The 20,985-nt window shown below is 38.8% G+C and overlaps 1 protein-coding gene across 6 annotated transcripts in view; it reads left to right on the top strand.

The window, feature by feature from the left end:
• The window catches only part of LOC104593606 (ARM repeat superfamily protein), a 108,423-nt gene that overhangs the window by 63,510 nt on the left and 23,928 nt on the right, over positions 1–20,985 (top strand). For 4 of the 6 annotated variants that reach the window (XM_010253540.3, XM_088891240.1, XM_088891242.1 and 1 more), the window contains exons 12-24: positions 86–181; positions 399–458; positions 553–674; positions 762–849; positions 1,889–1,993; positions 2,064–2,168; positions 2,245–2,297; positions 2,417–2,480; positions 2,601–2,735; positions 3,141–3,253; positions 3,351–3,444; positions 6,065–6,284; positions 7,317–7,447. In XM_010253540.3, the coding sequence (XP_010251842.1) occupies positions 86–181; positions 399–458; positions 553–674; positions 762–849; positions 1,889–1,993; positions 2,064–2,168; positions 2,245–2,297; positions 2,417–2,480; positions 2,601–2,735; positions 3,141–3,253; positions 3,351–3,444; positions 6,065–6,284; positions 7,317–7,447 (1,386 nt within the window). The remainder of the gene's footprint in view (positions 1–85; positions 182–398; positions 459–552; positions 675–761; positions 850–1,888; positions 1,994–2,063; positions 2,169–2,244; positions 2,298–2,416; positions 2,481–2,600; positions 2,736–3,140; positions 3,254–3,350; positions 3,445–6,064; positions 6,285–7,316; positions 7,448–20,985) is intronic. The other 2 variants (XM_010253542.3, XM_088891243.1) reach the window with 1 other exon arrangement.

Consider the following 20,985-nt stretch of genomic DNA (forward strand, 5'->3'; position numbering starts at 1 on the left):
CTGATATCCCTCCAATTTTACATCTCGGTTTTGCTTGATGACATTTGAAACCATATACCTCATTCTGTGATTATCTCCATTGCAGGCTGGATTTCCAGATGACATCTCTGAGAACCCATTGGACAATGTTGAACTTCTCCAGGATCAGCTAGAGTGCTTTCCTTACCTTTGCAGATTCCAGGTAGAGGTCCTCAGTTTTGGCTTGTTTTATGGCCTTGGCAGTCTGAAGACAGTTTAGGCTATGCACTCCAGGAAAATAACTCTGTCCAATTCCCAAAAGTTTGAGTTCCTGGCATAAATCTTTAATAGTTAATTGTCTTGTGATTCTTATCTTTTTGTAGCATTAATTTACCAAATTCGCTTTGGTGCTTAATATTCTTTTCTTTCTTGAGTTGCAGTATGAAAGTAGTAGTCTCTATATAATAAAGGTTATGGAGCCGATTCTGCAGACTTATACAGTATGTTGCCTAACAGTCTTCATTGGTTGAGATATCAGTGATTTCTCTTTTGTAATGATATAGTTTAGACTAATTCTCTTTATTTGAATTATAGGAAAGAGCAAGGCTACCAGCAAGTGGAGATAATGGTGAACTTTCTGTGGTTGAAGCAAAACTTGCATGGATAGTTCATATTATTGCTGCCATTCTTAAAATCAAACAGTCCATTGGATGTAGGTTAGTAAATGTGTTTTACTGTGAATAATTTGAAAGTTTTCAATTGGCTTTTTACTCTCAAATTATTTAATTTTTCTTCACTTGCAGTACGGAATCACAAGAAATAATTGACGCGGAACTTGCAGCCCGTGTACTCCAGTTAATAAATATCAGTGATAGTGGATTACACATTCAGGTATGTCAATCTGAATATGTAACATTGGCTTGTGCAAATGCATTTTTCCTTATTTTATTTTGAATTTTTGCCAATGTATTGATAATGATCAAGATAGATTTAACTGGAAATGTGAAAAGAGAATAAAGTGAAGTGATTTGGATGAAGGAAAGTAAAATTTTTTTAATCAATTTCAATTGTTATTATTACCACTATTTACCACTACTGATACTAAATTATTTTGAGTCAGATGGCTGGTAAGATATACAACTGTGTCTAACCCTGCCAAAATGTCATCATCATCATCCAAGCCTTATATATCACCATTCCGTTCTGTTTAATGCCAATAACCATTGTAAATTTTTTGGCCCTTAAATCATTTCTTACTACTTCTATCAATGTCCATTTTGGCCTACTCCTTCCCCTTCTACCCTCATTTACTTGCAAAAAAATACTCTTACTATTTCCTGGTTATCAACAGGTAAGTGAATAATGCAGTTGGTATAGCCCTCACCTAATTAGTCAGTTGACTAGTCATTAATCAAAACATTAACTGGACTATACTTTGATAACATAGGTCATGCATGTCCTTATTATTAAAGAGTAGACACTAGAAAAATCAATCTCCTGTTGACTTGCTATTTTGTTGTTAAGAACTGTGGTAGTATCACAAAATATAGAAGGAGAAAAGCTCTCTTGAAAGTAAGGCCTCTCTTGAAACTAAGGAAGCTCTTGTCTTTAGTTGACAAACAAAAGATGAAACTAGGGTTTAGAGAAGAGAGGAAGCAAGAGGAGAGAAGAAGAGGAAGAAGAAGAGGAGATGCATCGAGAGGTGTGTTCTAGTTACTGTTCACACCCTCAAAAAAACTTTATACTTTGAAAATAATAATTACAAGGAAGCCCCTACTTGGGGGGCCAACTACAAAAATAGTACAAGGAAGAGAAAAAGTTTCAAAAATACCCGTGTAAGCAATCTCAACATCTTTCTGCTTAATAATTTCTATCTGTATTGTGGGAAGTGCTCTGAAGTTTATGATTCTCTTCATTTGGAACTTGGCAGAGATATGGGGAGTTAAGCAAGCAAAGACTTGATCGTGCGATTCTTACTTTCTTTCAGCATTTTCGAAAGTCTTATGTTGGTGATCAGGCAATGCATTCTTCTAAGGTGGGTGAACTTCCCTCTTCATCAAGTAATTTGTTTACATAATCCTTGATGCTATCTATCTTTCTTGCAGCAGTTATATGCCCGCTTGTCTGAGCTTCTTGGAATCCATGATCATCTTTTGTTATTGAATGTCATTGTTGGAAAAATTGCCACAAATCTCAAGTGTTACACAGAGGTGTGTTCAGTTTTTGTTTCTTGCTAATTCACTACTTTAGGATGCTGGTTCATGCAATATCATGTCCTACATGCAGAGTGAGGAGGTTATTGATCACACCTTAAGTCTGTTCTTGGAGCTGGCGTCTGGGTTTGTTCTGTTACCCGTTATCTGACTAGGAAAACTAGACATTGCTATCGTCTTTAAAATATTTTGCTATATTGTTCTGATAGTAATTCTTTGGGAATATTGACATTGTAATTTTGCAGATATATGACTGGAAAGTTGCTTCTGAAGTTGGATACTATTAAATTCATAATTGGGCATCACACTGTAATATGAGTTCCAATATGTTTACCATATTTGTTTTGTTCCATTCATGTGCATATGATTGGTCTCCAATTCGCATGCAAGATTGATGTAGCAACTAATATCTGGGCTTTGTATTTTCAGAGGGAACACTTCCCATTTTTAGAAGAATATAGATGCTCTCGTAGCAGAACAACCTTCTATTACACCATTGGATGGTTGATCTTCATGGAAGATAGCCCTGTCAAATTTAAATCTTCAATGGATCCTCTCCTGCAGGTACAGAGTTGAGGCTTTTTAATTTTGGACCAGTCCTGCTCTGTCCCCTCTCCCCTCTGGAAAAGAAAATTGTAAAGAAACAAGAAAAGACCATAGTAATAATGGTAGTTGTAAATTTGGACGTCTTCTAACTCTCTAACTATTTATTGCACAATTGCTACAAGATCTCTCTTTTTCATAGCCTAAACTCCACTGAAAACCATAGGTTTTTCCCCCATATTAGCTCATGTTACCTATCTGGTGTTTTGTACTACTTTTCACTACCTACACTTGGTTGTTTCGTGCATCAATAAATATATTCCTTTTTCTAGTTTCTGGTGTTATATGAATCACAAGCTTAGATATGGACTGGCCTTTTTTTTTTCTCAATGTGATTTCTAACCTTGAAGTTTTGTCTTGCTTTAGGTTTTCATCAGTCTGGAATCAACACCTGATACCATGTTTCGAACTGATACTGTAAAGTATGCATTGATTGGGTTGATGCGGGATCTCAGAGGAATTGCAATGGCCACAAATAGGTTTACTTTCACGCTATTTCTGAAACTCAATTCTGGGTGTGAGGAATATGTTAACTTCTTCATGCTTTCTTATTATTTATTCCTTTACAATTTTCAGCCGCAGAACCTATGGACTCTTATTTGATTGGCTTTATCCTGCGCACATGCCTCTTCTTTTAAAAGGCATTTCACATTGGACAGATACACCAGAGGTAGGGGAAATTTGTTGTTTTCCTACTATTTTCAGTATTCAAGATGGACTAATTTTTTTGACTATGCAAGACTCAATTAATTGGTTGTTTTGTTATCAAGGAAACTTAGGTTTCAGTGAATTTGCCTTATTTAAGATGTTGTCCCAAAAAATTGACTTTATAGTTGCTATGCATCTCATTTTTCTAGGTGAATGTTAAAAGTTTTCCTGAAACTTTAAATGAATAAAAGGTTGAGAATTGTTGGGTTATATGGGATAATGACTTAAAGCAAGCTTGGTACTGTCTGGTATCTAGGGAAAACAGTGCATGAGTTGTATTTTGGCATTGTTTGCTTTGTTTTTACCCTTACTTTTTCTTGTTGGCAAGCTGGTTAGAGTGAAAGGAACTTGGAGGGAGAGGAGAAAGACAATATTCTAGAAGTGAGAGGTGCAACAAAAACATAAGGGCTTCTGATTTTCTGAAGCAAATGTTGAGGTGTTTGACTGAATAAAGCTAGGCACGATTTTTGAAGAAAAAAAATTAATACAAAAATTTGACATATACTAATATGCAAATATTGAATCTCAATCAATCAAAATAACATGAACCTCCATAATTAAAGTCTAATAATCCATAACCATATCTCATAAAAACATCAATAATTCAATATATAAAAAAGCATAATCCAATTGCATTGAAGATGCACAAAATCCATGAAGGCATTAAGACAGACAAAATCAAAGATTCAAGTTTCATGCATGGTTTAAAATGTCCCTAATTTCCCTAACATTTCCACGACATATTTCCATTTCCATGGGCAGCGACAAGAAATTTTACTGGAATCAACATTTCCCCAATGAACACTACCAACACTATGTGGAGTACAAGAGATAGTTTCCACGACATACTTTCATTTCCACTTCCATGGGTAGCAACATGAAATTTTACTGGAATTTACATATTCCACATTGAACACTACCAATACTATGTGGAGTACAAGAGATAGTATTATAACATAAGTTGGTGACAATATTGTAGGTACGTGAAGTAGCAAGTTATTGTCCACTTAACTTATATGATTACCACTTTGAGCTAACTCAATATTCATTTCAAATGTGAAATTAAATATTAGTTTTTTTTTTTTGTGTAATAGATTATTTTGTTAATATATTACAACCATTTACATTTTCTATGAGTTTAATTTTTGCTTTAACTCATTCTATTATGAAGCTCTGAATCTTAAGGTTTATAGGGCAACTTTAGAACATATTCTTTTGTCTATAACCTTAGTTTCTTAGCTTTGTTTAATGATTTAGAATAAGATAATAATTTAAAAAGGTGTCCCTATGCTTCTTTTATTATTTCATAAAATACCATTCTATATTTTGCACATTTTACAATGTTTCCACCATATCTATAATTTTCACGACATTTCCGTACGATATTTCCAACATTTCCAATATGTTTCTTATATTTGGATGACTGACATTTCCACCGACATTGACATTTCAAACCTTGGTTTCATGGTCACCACAGAATAGAGCATTACTAGTGTACAAGAAACAATAAAAGGTTATTTAGAAGTTTATAGGCTATTAATGGTATAAAACATGTAACAATATACATATATAGATAAACTAAGCTTGTAATTACATAAAAATATACATAGAGCATTACACAAAATCCTTGTCTATCCCACCCTTTTATCCCCTCTAGAAGGCTCACTTCATTTGGTTGGAACAATCAATTAGTAAAAATGGGCAGATTCTTAATACCTTTTGAATTGGGATTACTTTCCAGACCTTTCACTAGATTCTCTAGTCAATGCCATGCCAGATCACACTTTACTTCTTCACTAAATGAATTTGCAAAAATCAGCTAAACCACCTCCACATTGGTTCAAGAGCACGTGGAGTGACAATTTGTTTATTTATGTTTACATTAGACAAATTGCTTTTCTCTGGATTCTGGTATTTCACTTGTCTGGCACTTTATGCCCAATGCATAGATTTCAGAGTTTTGTAATATAAGATTTATGAACAAGGCCTTTATAGAAGTAGTTGCTGAGGTTACACCAATCCGTGGTCCCGAAATTTATACACATCAAGAAAATAAGTGACAAAAGCAGTGTTTTGAAAGCATGACGTGCAAAAAAAGCACAATGGGCATTTTGCTTCCAAGGTGCAAGGCGGCAAGGCACATGACTTTTCAAAGCGAGGCAAAAAGTGCAATAAAAAAGGCCAAAATTTTCAAAAGAAAATAAAAAAAAACATAATATTAATTAAAAATATAAACTTAAATTTTAAATTAAATGTTTACAAAACCTATTATCTCAAATTAAAACACATAAATATAATATGCAAAACATATCTAAAATGAAAATTTAAGAATAGAATCATTCAAGCATGTGAAACTTTCAATCTTCCTTATTATTTTGCCTGTGGACTTGCACTTGTTATTAAATCCTTCTTCTGTAGTTATAGTTAAAGATAATCACTTTTTTATTCTTTTTCATAGAATTTTTCTTAGAGTTTCTTTTCTTGTTCATTTTAGGTGATTTAAAATATTCTTCTGCATTCATTAGGGTAAATTAGGAAATATAAAGTATAGGTTCATATCTTAATGTGGCCCAATGGTGCAGGTTACAACCCCATTGTTAAAGTTTATGGCAGAATTTGTGCTAAACAAGGCCCAACGTCTAACTTTTGACTCATCATCTCCTAATGGAATACTTCTTTTCCGTGAAGTCAGCAAGTTAATTATTGCTTATGGATCAAGAATTTTGTCTCTTCCAAATGCTGCAGATGTTTATGCCTTTAAGTACAAGGGAATTTGGATATGTTTAACTATCCTTTCAAGAGGTAATGCAGAAACTAGATTATTTGTTTTTAGAAATTTGAGTGGGTGTCTCATCAGTGAATATGCTGGAATTCTGTTAGTTGTTTAGTTGCTTTTGAAATCAGGTGATAAGTTTTTGTTCTCTGGCAAATTAGTTATTCAATCTTCTAATTCGCAGTGTACTGTAAGAAATAATCAAGACACTGAGGAATCCAAGATACTAGACTATAAGGAATTTACTAAAAATATATTTTATACATGTTTTATGTCTTAGAATATAAAATATTCTTGTAACAGGTGCTCAGCCCAGTACATGGATAATGAGTAAGAAACTAAGAATCATGTATCATTTTCTGGATAGATGATGTAATTTACATTACTATTGTTGTTAAAAGGGAGCAAGATCATGCTTACAGTGCATGGATAATGAGTAAGAAACTAAGAATCATGTATAATTACATATACTTGGCTATGCATTAAAAGAAGAGTTAAAGAGAATTTCCTTTCACTGGTTTCGAGATCATAAGAGAATCCTAAAAAATCTTTGAGAAACCAATCCATCAAATGCATTCTTTCAGTCTTCCTCTACTGGGCATTTGGATCTAATCTCTTCTCAAAACTTTAGGAATTTCTTTTTGTTTTTTTCAAGTTTACAATCACTCCAGCAGACTGTAATCTGAAAAGAATGTTTATAATACACCTACTTGTTATGCATTATGCAGTTTTATACACTACTTCACCATTGTCATGAACATTTTGATGTGATGTACAAAATATAGCTTGCATACAATGTGATGACTGCTCAGTCCTATTGAAAGGCCATTATTTTCATCAGGGTGTTGACCTCTAGTCTAATAAAAAGAGTGGTACATGGAAAACTCAAAATATGGTCAGCAACATAAAAAGCAGATTCCGCTGTTTGTGTTGGTGTTATTACGTTTCCTCTTATTGTTGATGGTTATACAAAGTCACTGCTTGTATTCTTATTGAGGACATGCATGTTTTCTTATGATATATTGGGAGCTTTTCTAATATGAATTCTTAATATGTAACAGCACTTGCTGGAAACTATGTCAATTTTGGTGTCTTTGAATTATATGGAGATAGAGCACTTGCCGATGCACTTGATATTGCTCTAAAAATGATGCTTTCAATTCCTTTATCTGACATATTGGCATATCGGAAGGTATGACTTTTGCCACTGAAACAGAATTGGGCATATGACTGTTCATATTACAGTAGGGGAATTTTGATTTGTTTATAGAAATATGCAATAACTCAATAATCTATGAAGATATTCAAGAAAGTGATGTTTGCAGAGAAAAAACTCTTGTTGTTTTATAGTATGTTTGAAGCAATTTATCCAGGAGAAATAATCAGTTACTTGATACTACCATATATCATGTAGACATGTAGTAGTAGTAAGTTCATAAACTGTTTAATACTAGCATATATTATATGCAATAATTATATATAATAGGGATCCTAATTTTCAGCCTGGCCCGTCTGACACACAAATTTCCAGACCTAGGCCTTGATTTTCTTGCTAAACCTGGCACAAGGCCTGCATGTAATCTTGGGCAGGCCCAGTCTTTCATGATGCCCCCTATACGAGGTACCAGGACCAGCCCATGATCACTCCTAATACATGGATATCCAACAGTGGAACATGGTGCCCTATTCTCTGACAGTTAATGCTTATTGCGTTCATGGATCCACTACTTGATTTTATTGTGATAATAAAAGAAAAAAAATTGTTAAAAATAAAAGAAAAGTTGAATACATCCTCAAGCAGTGTCAAGGCAACACCTCCAACATCAAACCACAGGACTAATCAAAAGAAAAGAGATATTTGAAACTCAACCAAACTCTCAAAACTCTCCCTGAACTCTGGACACTTGGAATAGCAAAGTCACCTTCCCTCTACGTCGACTCCAAACTCCCTTAAATCTGAAGTTAAGCCTGCCCATCAAAATCTTCTTCCCATCCTTTCTCATGCCAAGCCTCACCCCTTCCCCTAATGGTTTTTTATTCAAACTATCTTCTTGAACCCTTCAAGGGCTCTTCTGATAAAAGCTTCTCCGCCCACAAAAGGCAAACCCAAAAGCCTGCCAACCTCCACTTCCTTGTCAACAATTGTATTAAAGCCCATACTTCTGGCCTTTGCCTCCATTACTCTCAAGTGAAACCAGAAGATTTCTGAGTTTCTCTGTTATGTCAGAATTACTAGCAGATGTGGAAGAGGATGCTTGAATCCTAGCGGCGTTAGCATTACCCCTCTTTTCCAATCTTAAATCATTCAAGTTTTAGGTTAGAATGCAACTTCCAACATCCATATCTGGTGTGTTTAGGCTTCTTGCTATAGCTTTTTTTTTTTTTTTTTTTGATCAGAAAAATGAGTTTCTTTATTAATGATTGAAAAAGGTTTCATGGCTTGCTACACGGTATCCCAAAGCACAACAGACAACAGGTTGGTCACCCTAGCTGTGCCATCCCCCCCTTTTACTCTCAAAGATTACAACATTGCCCAAAATAAAGTGGGTCTGTTGACTCCCTGTTTTGCTAGGACATCTGCCAGCTCATTTGTTGTTCTTTTTACCCATCCAAAGATAGTGTTGCAACTTTTTGTGAGGAAGTAAATTTCCCTAAAGGAAAATCTATATTTTCAAGGGGCTGACTTGATTTGTTTCGTCCAAGAAATAGCCCAATAAGGAGTCTCCTACTTCGAGCTCTCTAACACCTAGCTGTTTTGCTAGTTTTAGTCCTTGTAAGAGAACCATTATCTCATCCTTAACTGGATCTCCAAATCCAACTGGCCTAGAGAATAAGGCCACTACTACTCCTTGATGGTTTCTGATGACTCCCCCTATACCCGCCCCCCGGATTGCCAAAGGAGCTCCCATCAAAATTTAGTTTCATTTTATTTGACCCTAGAGGTCCATTATCACTACTTCTTTGTGTGTAGCTGTTTGTGCCACTTTGGTCCATTTCCATAATAAGTCATTTGTAGAAACATCTCTGAAAAGTTAACTTGTTTTTGCCCAATGTGCAGATCTGATCTTTATGGATTCAATCATTTCCTCCTTTGATCTACTCTTTTCATGGAAGATTCTTTGGTTTCTCTCTTCCCAGATGGTCCATACTAGGGCTGCTCTTGTTATTCTCCATAGACATTTTCCCCTTTTCTTTTGTTACCTCAAAAAGCTGGAGTTGAATAGGCTAACCACATCCTGTGGGGGGTACCCATCTGCAACCAAAAAGAGAGCAGAAATAGTCCCAAATACAAATCACAAACGAACAAGAGATTAGTAAATGAGGAAGGGTCCCACCACTGGCCTTGCAAAGGACACACGTGGAGAAAGGCAATTATTTGGCCTTCTTTTTTGTAGCACGTCACAGGTGTTAGTCTTCCTGAGGAAGCTTCCCCAACATAGAGCATGCACTTTAGGAGGGATAGGTTTGCACCAAATTTCTCTCATCGAGAGATTTACCCTCATGGATTCTGAGCTAATAAGAAGGTAGTAGAAATCTGCTGAATTAAAAAATATGAAAGAAAGTAGTTTCTTGAAGAGAGAAGGAGAAGAAGAGAAGAAGAGGAGTTGAAAGAAAAGAGAGCAATAATCTGGCCGCCCCCTTCACTTATTATTTATACTAAAATAATAGAACAGTACAAAGACAACTATGCCCTTATAGGGCGGCAAAACATAAAACAGCATATATAACACTCAAAAAAAATAAAATTTGGACTCACATAACTACTGTGGTCCCCACCTCCTATCTAACAACTAACATAAAACGTCTACTCAGAAAAACATCATAAAACTAATTAATCTTCAACACTCCCTCTCAAGTTGGGAGTAAATGTCACACATTCCCAACTTGCGTAGATCATGTTCAAGCTTGTTCCTTGCCACCCCTTTAGTGAGAACATCAGCCAGTTGCAACTCTGAAGAGACATAAGGCAAACAAACTTCTCTGGTTTTTACCCTTTCTCTTATAAAGTGTCTATCAACTTCAATGTGTTTTGTCCTATCATGCTGAATTGGATTGTGGGGAATATTGATTGCAGCCTGATTGTCACAGTATAACATCATAGGTTCCTCTGCTTTCACCCCAATATCACTCAAAAGAGATCTAACCCAAAGAAGTTCTGAGACACCATGAGCCATGGATCTATACTCGGCCTCTGCACTTGACCTTGCCACAACCGCTAGCTTCTTACTCTTCCAGGAGATCAAGTTTCCACCTACAAAGGTACACATTCCTGATGTAGACCTCCTGTCATCTAAGCATCCTGCCCAGTCTGCATCTGTATAGGATTCTAGCTTCAGATTCTCATGATTTGAGAAAAGAATGCCTTTGCCAGGGTGCTTTTTCAGATATGCAAGTATTCTCTCAATAGCTTCCTAGTGTTGAACCCGAGGTGCATGCATGTACTGACTCACAACACTGACAACATAAGAAATATCTGGTCATGTCATACACAAATACAGCAGTTGGCCCACCATTCTTTGATATCTCCCCACATCCTTTACCAATTCACCATCCACACCATTAATTCTGTGATTTGGATCAATAGGAGTGTCTACTGGTTTGGTCCCCAGCTTCCCAGTCTCTCGCAGTAGATCAAGTACATATTTTCTCTGTGAAATGAAGATCCCATGCTTGGATCCTGCAACTTCAATCCCTAAGAAGTATTTGAGCTCACCAACATCTTTGATCTCAAATTCTTGTTGCAATGATTTTTTGAGATCATCAATCTCCAGATCATTTTCTGTCACCACTATATCATCCACATACACAATCAGAATTGACACCAAAGCATCTCTCATCTTCACAAAGAGGGTGTGATCAGATTGTGTCTGTGTGTATCCAAAACGGATGAGTGACCCTTTGAACATGTCAAACCAAGCCCTAGGTGACTGTTTCAGTCCATACAGAGATTTTCTGAGTCTTCACACCTTTCCTTTACCAACATTTTCATAAAAGCCTGTTGGAATGTCCATATATACCTCCTCCTGTAAGTGACCATTGAGGAAAGCATTTTTGACATCAAGCTGGAACAAGGGCCATGAATAGGTGGCTGCTAGAGATAAAAGAATACGAACTGAACTCATCTTAGCTACTGGTGCAAAGGTTTCTAGATAATCAACACCATAGGTCTGAGTATACCCTTTTGCTACCAACCTTGCCTTGTACCTCCCTATCTTGCCATCGGCCTTATACTTCACTGTGAATACCCATCGACATCTGATTGTCTCCTTGTCTGGGGGGAGATCAACTATTTCCCAAGTTTGTTTTTTGACCTAAGCATCCATCTCATCTTGCATGGCTGTTTTCCACTCAGGTTTGGAGAGAGCCTCAATAACATTCTTGGGTATAGACACATAATCCAGGGAAGAAAGAAAAACATTGTAGGAGGGTGATAAGGCACTGTAGGAAAGATGGTGTGAAATGCAGTGGGTTGTACACTTTCTCTTCCCCTTACGAAGTGCAATGGGAAGATCAAGGTTAGTGGGATCAGCTGCAACAATGATGTTAGGGACAAAAACATTATCATCAGAAAACATAACTGGCTCAGGCTCAAGAGGAATACTTGGAACTGTATTTGCCGAATCTGGAGTTTCAGAAGGACTGATAGAGAGTGGTGTGGGTCGAGGATGTGTGGAGTTAACCATCATCTGTCGGCGTTGATATTGCTGTGAGGCTGCCCGTAGTGGCTCAGGTAATGAAACTGGAGGTGCAGGTGCTGGCTGAACCGATGCTAGCTGAACTGATGGTGCAGGTGGTGGCTGAATTGATATAGATGCTAGCTGAACTGATGGAGGCACCATAGAAACAGGAAGAGGAACAGAATGTGAGCTCTCCTCCCCAAAACTCTCCCGTTGAGGAGAACCACTCGAGAAGAAGAATGTGGATTAAAAAAAGGTAACATCCATAGTGACAAATCTGCTCCTCGACACTAGGTCATAACAGCAATACCCCTTTTGGTTCTGAGCATTGTTAGAATGTTAGAGTGTTGTTCGGTTGATAAGAGTTCTTATTAGCCCATTCTTATGTTTAACTTATCTTGTAACTGGGCCTGTGTTAATGGGCCTAATCCTGTTTAATGATTTAAGTCATTTGGGTGTCCCATCACTAATCAGGGGCATCCCTGTAATTTCTTGTCCCTTGTACTACATTCATCTATAAATAAAAGGCTGGTCGACTGGCTAGTACAGTTCAACATTCTCTTCATTTCAGTGGTTCTCTTCTCTTCTTTGCTACTTCGAGTATAGCTCCTCAGATTACATGGTATCAGAGCATTAGCTCTTTCCTGGTTTCAGCAGGCGCACTCTCTTCTCTTGCTGTCTTTTCATCTTCTCTCTTCCTTTTCTGGGTTGCTGCAGTAAAAACCTAGGAGTGTAAGAGAGCAAAGCAAGTTCGAACCTAGGGTTTCTCTTGGTTGTAGGACTCAAGGGAAGTAAGACCCAGAAGTAGATGTCCTACTAGTTTTTTTTTCAGCAAGTAGTAGCTATTGGGCTACTAAGAGAGGTCTGTATAGGACAGACCTAGTTGAGGACTGATTCTAGTAGTCCTAGCACTAGTCGAAAGGGGGAGAGCTTCCTCTATAGTTGCAGCTTCGGTGCTCCAGCAAGACTTGCGCAGAACAGTGTTACAGTTTTTTTTTTTTCAGGTCGGATACCAGCCCTACTTCTGCACTTCTACCAGCACAGTTGCAACCTTGAACTTTTACCAGCACTGTGAACTGGTTCAGTTACAGACCTTTACTTGCTATTGTACCCGAACTGTGAACACTTCTACCAGCACTGTGGACACTATGACCACTTCGGCTAGTCCTAAACAGAACCACCTACAACATTGTGAACAACTCTTGGACTGAAGTCAGGATGTCCTCACTATCCGGTGAAGTTTCCTCTAGAGATAACAGACCTGTCACAAGGTCCTCAAACCTGGAAAACCCTAATCTGCACAGCTTGCAGATTACAAGTGTGCTGCTGGATGAGTATAACTTCAGAGAGTGGTCCGTCTCAGCAATGTTGTTCATTACTTGTCGTGATCTCACATGCTATTTGGATGGAGACAAGAAACAACCAGAAATTGGCAGTCTTGAATACATCGTGTGGCGCAAGGAAAATGCCACGGTCATGTCTTGGTTGCTGGCCTCCATGACTCCTCGAGTGGCCAGAACTGTTCATCACTTCTCTACAGCTGCTAAAATTTGGGAGAAAGTATCGAAGACATATGGCCAGAAAAAGAACAATGCTAGAATCTACAGGCTGAACCAAGACATTGCAGCCCTAAGGCAAGGAGACATGTCCGTGGCAACATACTTTGCAACACTGGAAGGTCTCTGGGAAGAGCTTGACCACTACTTGATTTTGGATTGGGAAAATGCCAAGGATAAGGAGAGGCATGACAAGCAGATTGAGGAGGGCAGAGCCTTTAAGTTTCTAGCGGGCCTTGACCCTGTATATGAAGGTATAAGGTCACAGATTCTAGGGAGAGATGAATTACCTGAGCTTCACCATGTCTACTACCTGGTGAGGAATGAAGAAGTAAGGAGAAAGGAGATGCAAATCGACTCCCAAACACAGTCAACAGAACTACCTGGAGAACATTCAGCCTTAGTCTCCACTAAGGGGAATAGATTTTCAGACAAGAAGTCCCTCAAGTGTACCCATTGTGGTGGTGAGAAACACACAAAGGAGAAATGTTGGTTCTTGTACCCTCATCTGAAGCCAGTTGCTCTGAGAAAGGACAAAAGGCAACATAAGGGCCACACAACAAGTGGGAATCTTGCCACCAACAACAGTAGTGACAACTCACAGAGTACTCAAACAGTGTCCTCTTCCACCGCAAGGCAGGCTGCCGACTCCTCTGGACCAAGTACTTTGGGCTTCACAGCTAGTGAGGTAGAGGTTCTCAGCCGGGCATTAGCCTGTCTGAAGAACAATTCTTTAGCTTCCACCTCTCTTGCCAAATTAGGTACAGCCTCTACATTTAGTGCAACTAGTTCCATTAATTCTACCTCTTGGGTGATTGATTCCGGAGCCACTGACCATATGACACATATGTCCTCCTTATTCTCTACATATCATTTGTTGTCTGGCCAGGATAAGATGAGAGTAGCTGATGGGTCCCTCTCCACCATCTCTGGAAAGGGGGTGGTTGACCTAAGCAAGGATCTCTCTCTTAAATCAGTCCTACATGTTCCTAGTCTTACCTGAAATCTGTTGTCTGTTTCAAAGCTTACAAAAAATTTGAACTGCAGTATAACTTTCTTTCCTTCTCATTGTGTCTTCCAGGACAGATTGACGAGGAGAACAATTGGGAGTGGTCATGAGTATGGGGGCCTTTACTATTTTGATGAGGATGTCAGCTCAGCCTTGCAAGCTTCTGCTACTACTAGTCCAGAAAGTGTGGAGTCAATAGCTAGGTTGCACTTGTGGCATGCTAGGCTAGGTCATTTGTCTTTTTCTTCTTTAGCAATGTTGTTTCAAAACAATGTAGATCAATGTATCCAATTTCTAGTAATGAAATTCAAGCCCCTTTTGATTTGGTTCATTCCGATGTTTGGGGTCCTTCACCTATTGTTTCCATTGATGGCTTCCGTTACTTTATCAGTTTTATTGACCATTATTCTCGGTGCACTTGGATTTATCTGTTGAAAGGACGTGATGAAGTTCCCAAGATAACTATGATGTTTTGCAAGATGGTTGAAACACAATTTGATAAAAAGATCAAGCAATTCCATTCAGACAATGTTGCTGAATACTTTGAAAGATCCCTGAACTCATTCATGGAAGATGCAGACATGTTACATCAATCATCATGTGCTTACACCCCTCAGCAAAATGGGGTTGCTGAGCGCAAGAACAGGCACCTATTGGAGACAGCTCGAGCCCTTCTTTTCCAACACAATGTGCCCAAGCAATATTGGTCTCAAGCTGTTCTCACTACATCATACCTGATAAATCGGATGCCATCTAAGGTACTGGGCATGAAGACTCCTTTCTCTGTTTTGTGTGCCACTCTTCCAGAATTTCCTCTTTCCCCACGAGTTTTTGGCTGTAAATGCTTCATACATGTGAAGGATCCAAAGAAAACCAAGCTGGATCCTAAGGCTAAAAAGGGAATATTTTTGGGGTATTCTCTTACACAAAAGGGGTATAAGTGTTATGATCCTGTCTCCAAGAAAAAATGTCACCAGAGATGTAGTCTTTTTTGAGTCTCAACCTTATTTCCAGTCTTCTCAGAATCCTCTTCAGGGGGAGAGTAGTGGGTTGGAAGAGGATTCTCAGTCTCCCTTCTTTTTTGTTCCCCTTTCATCACCTTCCACTACTCCTAGCTGTAACATTCCGGGTCAACCTAGTGAGACTCCCACTGTGCTAGTTACTTCTCTAGATTCGGCTGATGCTTCTGAAGGTTCCAGTAAACAAGAGAAAGAGATACTTACATACAGTAGAAGGAAGAAGGGCTCTCAATCTCATGATTGCAACCAGTTGAACTCAGATCAATCTGTCTCTGCAATCCAAGGTAATTCTGACTCACTTAATTCAGATTTGGATCTTCCTATTGCTCTCCGTAAGCCTGTTCGTTCTCTTACCACTTGGCATCCCATAGCTGATTATGTTTCTTACTCACACTTATCCCCTACCTATCATTCCTTTGTGTCTTCTCTTTCCTCTGTATGTGTCCCTTCCAGGTATTCAGAGGCGGCATCTGATCCAAAGGTGGAAAGAAGCCATGAATGAGAAGATGAAAGCCCTAATGAAAGCAGGAACGTGGGAATTGGTGACCTGCCAGAGGGGAAATGCACTATTGGGTGCAAGTGGGTATTCACAGTAAAGCATAGGGAAGATGGGTCAATTGAGAGGTACATGGGCAGGCTTGTGGCAATGGGATTTACACAAAAGGAAGGAATTGACTACAAGGAAACCTTTGCCCCAGTAGCAAAGCTCAACACAATTAGGGTTCTACTATCACTAGCAGCAAAATTCTCTTGGGAACTTCATCAGCTGGATGTGAAGAATGCCTTCCTAAATGGTGATCTTCATGAAGAGGTATTCATGGAACCCCCACCTGGATATGATGTTGGAAAGAAGGTATGTAAACTATGGAAAGCATTATATGGTTTGAAGCAATCTCCCCGGGCATGGTTTGAGAGACTTTGTTTGGCCATGAAGAAAGTGGGGTACACTCAGAGCAGTGCAGATCATACATTGTTTACAAGGAGACAGGATGACAAACTTACAACACTCATTGTGTATGTGGATGATATGGTGATTACTGTAAATGATGTGAAAGAGATGAAGAGGCTGAAGGAGTTCTTAGCTTCAGAATTTGAGATCAAAGACCTGGGAAATCTGAGATACTTTCTTGGGATTGAAGTTGCTAGATCAAGAGAAGGAATCTACATATGTCAAAGAAAATATGTGCTAGATCTCCTAGAGGAAACATGCATGATGGGATGCAGGCCAGCAGACACTCCAATAGAACCAAACCATGGATTACAAGAATCAATGGGTGAGGAATGTTGTGATAAGGAAAGGTACCAAAAATTGGTAGGAAAACTGATATACTTATCCCTTACTCGGCCAGGCATAGCCTATGCAGTGCATGTTGTCAGTCAATTCATGCACTCACCAAATACCCTTCATATGAGAGCAATGGAAAGAATTCTCAGATGCTTGAAGACTTGCCCAGGGAAAGGAATTCTATTCAGGAAAAACAGCAGACTTGAAATTGAAGCCTACACTGATGCTGATTGGGCTGGGTCTATTGGAGACAGAAAATCAACCTCAGGTTACTGTACATTCTTGGGAGGAAAGCTAGTCACATGGCGTAGTAAGAAGCAGAATGTTGTGGCTAGATCAAGTGCAGAAGCAGAATACCGAGCTATGGCACACGGGGTTGCTGAACTCTTATGGCTCAGAACCCTCCTTAATGAGCTTGGTATCAAGACTGAGGGTCCCCTCAAGCTGTATTGTGATAATAAAGCTGCTATCAACATTGCCAACAATCCCCTCAAGCTGTATTGATCGACACTTTGTCAGAGAGAGAATTATTTCAGGAGAACTCTGTGTGCCTTATACTCCATCAGAGATGCAGATTGCAAATGTATTAACAAAAGGGCTGGCAACAACAAAGTTCCGGGACATATTTGGCAAGCTAAACATGATTGATATCCATGCTTAGCTTGAGGGGGAGTGTTAGAATGTTAGAGTGATGTTCGATTGATAAGAGTTCTTATTAGCCCATTCTTATGTTTAACTTATCTTGTAACTGGGCCTGTGTTAATGGGCCTATTCATGTTTAATGATTTAAGTCATCTGGGTGTCCCATCACTAATCAGGGGCATCCCTATAATTTCTTGTACCTTGTACTACATTCATCTATAAATAAAAGGCTGGTCGACTGGCTAGTACAGTTCGACATTCTCTTCATTTCAGTGGTTCTCTTCTCTTCTTTGCTACTTCGAGTATAGCTCCTCAGATTACAAGCATACCCAAGAAAAACACATATGTTGGCCTAAGGATCCAATTTCTTGCGATGAGGGCCAAAAATGTGAACAAAAGAAACACAACCAAAAACCCTCAGAGGTATATGAAATATCTCTCCATCTGGAAAAAGGAGGCTAAATGGCACCTTAAACCCCGAAGTCTGTGAAGGAACACGGTTAATCACATGTACGGCTGTAAGAACTGCATCTCCCCAGAACTGCACAGGAACTGAAGCACACACCATAAGACTCCTTGCAACCTCCACAATGTGTTTGTTTTTCCTCTCAGCAATTCCATTATGTTGCGGTGTATATGTACAACTGCTCTGATGAACTACACCATGTTCTAAGAGATACGTGGTTAGGTCCTTCTCAAAGTACTGTTTGGCATTATCTGATCTAAAAGCCTTAGTTCCCACTCCAAATTGTGTGAGAACCATCTGGTGGAATTGTCGTACTAAGTTAGGAACCTCATCACGTGATCTCATCAAATATGTCCAAGAATATCGTGTATAATCATCCACAAACAAGAGAAAGTAACGGAATCCTCCCATGGAAGGGATTTGATATGGCCCCCATACATCAGTGTGAACAATATTAAAAGCAGAAGTACCTCTTTTATTACTTGGTTTAAGAGACTGTGTCTACAATGCTTTCCTAACTGACAACTCTCACACTCCAAAGTAGATAAGTGAATAGACTCAAACAACTTTGGGAAAAGACATTTCAAAGAACTAAAAGAAAGATGTCCCAAGCGATTGTGCCAAAGCATAATCTGGTTTACTGACTTTGACCCACTACTACTGCTGCTGCTAACATGATGGCCCTGATATCTCGGAATCTCATCTAGAAGGTAGACTCCATTCACCTCATGACCACTCCCAATCATTTTCTTTGACTCCAGATCCTGCAAAACACAATTGCCAGGAAGAAAGGTCATAGAACAATTCAAATTTATTGTCAAAGAACTAACAGACAGTAGGTTGGTATGAAGTCTAGGGACATGTAAAACAGAGGACAGAGTTATATCATTGGTCACTCTAACTGTCCCCTTCTCAGCAATGAGCATATGTGAACCATCTGTTGTTGAGACTCTGTCTCTACCAGAGCACAACTAATTGGAACTGAAAATGGTAGGGGCATTAGTCATATGCTCAGATACTCCTGAGTCTATAATCCAGGGAGGTCCCTCCTTACCACCTGTATGTGCGAAGGAAGTGGTGTAGTTGGCTCCTGCATTCTGCTGTCCATCTGGAAGGCTAGAGTTGGGTGAATCTTTCTTACTCATAAGCTGTCCAAACCTCTCCAATTCTATTCTCACTGCTACTACTGCAATGGATTTCCCAATCAGTTTGGGAGAGAGGGGCTGAAGAGTCTCCTGTAGTGGCTACATTTGCATTTCCCTTCTTGTTTCTTATCCGAGCAGGCATAAGATTTGGATGAAGCGTCCAACAAGTGTCCCTGGTATGCTTAGGCTTCTTGCAATAATCACACACCAAGTCCTTATCTTCCCTTCTAGTCTCACTACTCCCCTTGTCTCCATTCGGCTTAGGTTTTGTTGTACCAACCATAGCTGATTGGTCAATTCCAGGCTATCTCAGCATTACATTCCTCCTACTCTCCTCTCCAGAGACAAAAGCATAGGCCTGAGAGAGTGTCACACCCTCCCTAGAAAGAATATGTTGCCTAGCAATGTCAAATTCAGGGTTCAGCCCTGCCAAGAACTCAAAAACCCTATTCCTCTCTACTAGTTTGTGATAAGTTGCTGCATCATTTACACTTTCCCATACCACAGTTTCTAAGTGATCTATTTCCTGCCATAGGGTTTTCAGCATGGAGAAAAACACAACAAGAGGTTTTTCTCCTTGTTTCATACTTATCACCTGATTTCTTAATTGATAGGCTCTGGCTTCATTTTGTTTCTGAGAGTAGGTTTTAGTCACTCCATCCCAAATCTCCTTAGCAGTATTAGCCCATAGGAAATTTTTTGCAATATGATGTAACATAGAATTACACAGCCAAGACATTACCATGTAATTCTCTTGCACCCATCGGAAAGAGTCTGTATCAGGTTTCTTCTCCTCCTAGTGAGATACCCTAATTTTCCACGGGCACCAATAGCCATCTTAACTGATTGTGCCCACTCCAAATAATTTGTACCACCAAGATTTACTGTAGTAATGATCACAGACCCAAAAATATCACTACTACCTCCAACACCCAGTCCCACAGTACCGGTAGATTTCATCTCGGTATTCTAACTCTCCATTTTACTTCAAACAGTTCAACAGTAGGAAAAAATAGATTGGAGACCTTCAAAAAATAATTTAATACCACACACATAGAAACCAACCCTTCCGGAAGAAGAAAACCCTAGCTGGAGGGAAATCTCTCTCCTCCCCATGCCTCTCAACAGAGAGAAAAGTGAATCGATCACTTCGGGAGGCCTAGAAAATTTCAGAAACCAAACCGCCCTCTTCAGAAAATCAAAAGAAAACTAACAATACCTGGGTGCCCAAGATCAGATAAAAAACAAAGAGTCCAACTTTTTTGGGACTCTTCCTCGTACTCCAGTTCTTCCTGATTTTGATGCTGAATAGTAGATCACCTTCTTGATGTCTAGATTCCACCAAAAACTCCAAGAACTGGGCAGTCTATAGCAGATCGATCAGCCCTTTACTACTTCATGCAGTTGGCTGATCTAGGGCTGCATAAGAATGCTTCAAGAAACCCTAACCTCGCTCTGATACCAAGTAAAATCTGCTGAATTAAAAAATATGAAAGAAAGTAGTTTCTTGAAGAGAGAAGGAAGAGAGAAGGAGAAGAAGACAAGAAGAGAAGTTGAAAGAAAAGAGCAATAATCTGGCTGCCCCCTTCACTTATTATTTATACTAAAATAATATAACAGTACAAAGACAACTATGCCCTTATAGGGCGGCAAAACATAAAACAGCATATATAACACTCAAAAAACATAATAAAATTTGGATTCACATAACTACTGTGGTCCCCACCTCCTGTCTAACAACTAACATAAAACATCTACTCAGAAAAACATCATAAAACTAATTAATCTTCAACAAAGGTTAAAGAAGGAAGCACAAGAGAAGTGACCATCAGGGGAAGGGTATCAAATTCTACCATCCAAGAGATTTTGATCCAAGAAAACCTTTTCCAAGATAGAAAGTAGGAGAATAAGGGGTTCATATTCATTGTCC

The sequence above is a fragment of the Nelumbo nucifera genome, chromosome 7 (assembly GCF_055504915.1).
Source record: "Nelumbo nucifera cultivar China Antique chromosome 7, China Antique-T2T, whole genome shotgun sequence".
Taxonomy (NCBI): Eukaryota; Viridiplantae; Streptophyta; class Magnoliopsida; order Proteales; family Nelumbonaceae; genus Nelumbo; species Nelumbo nucifera.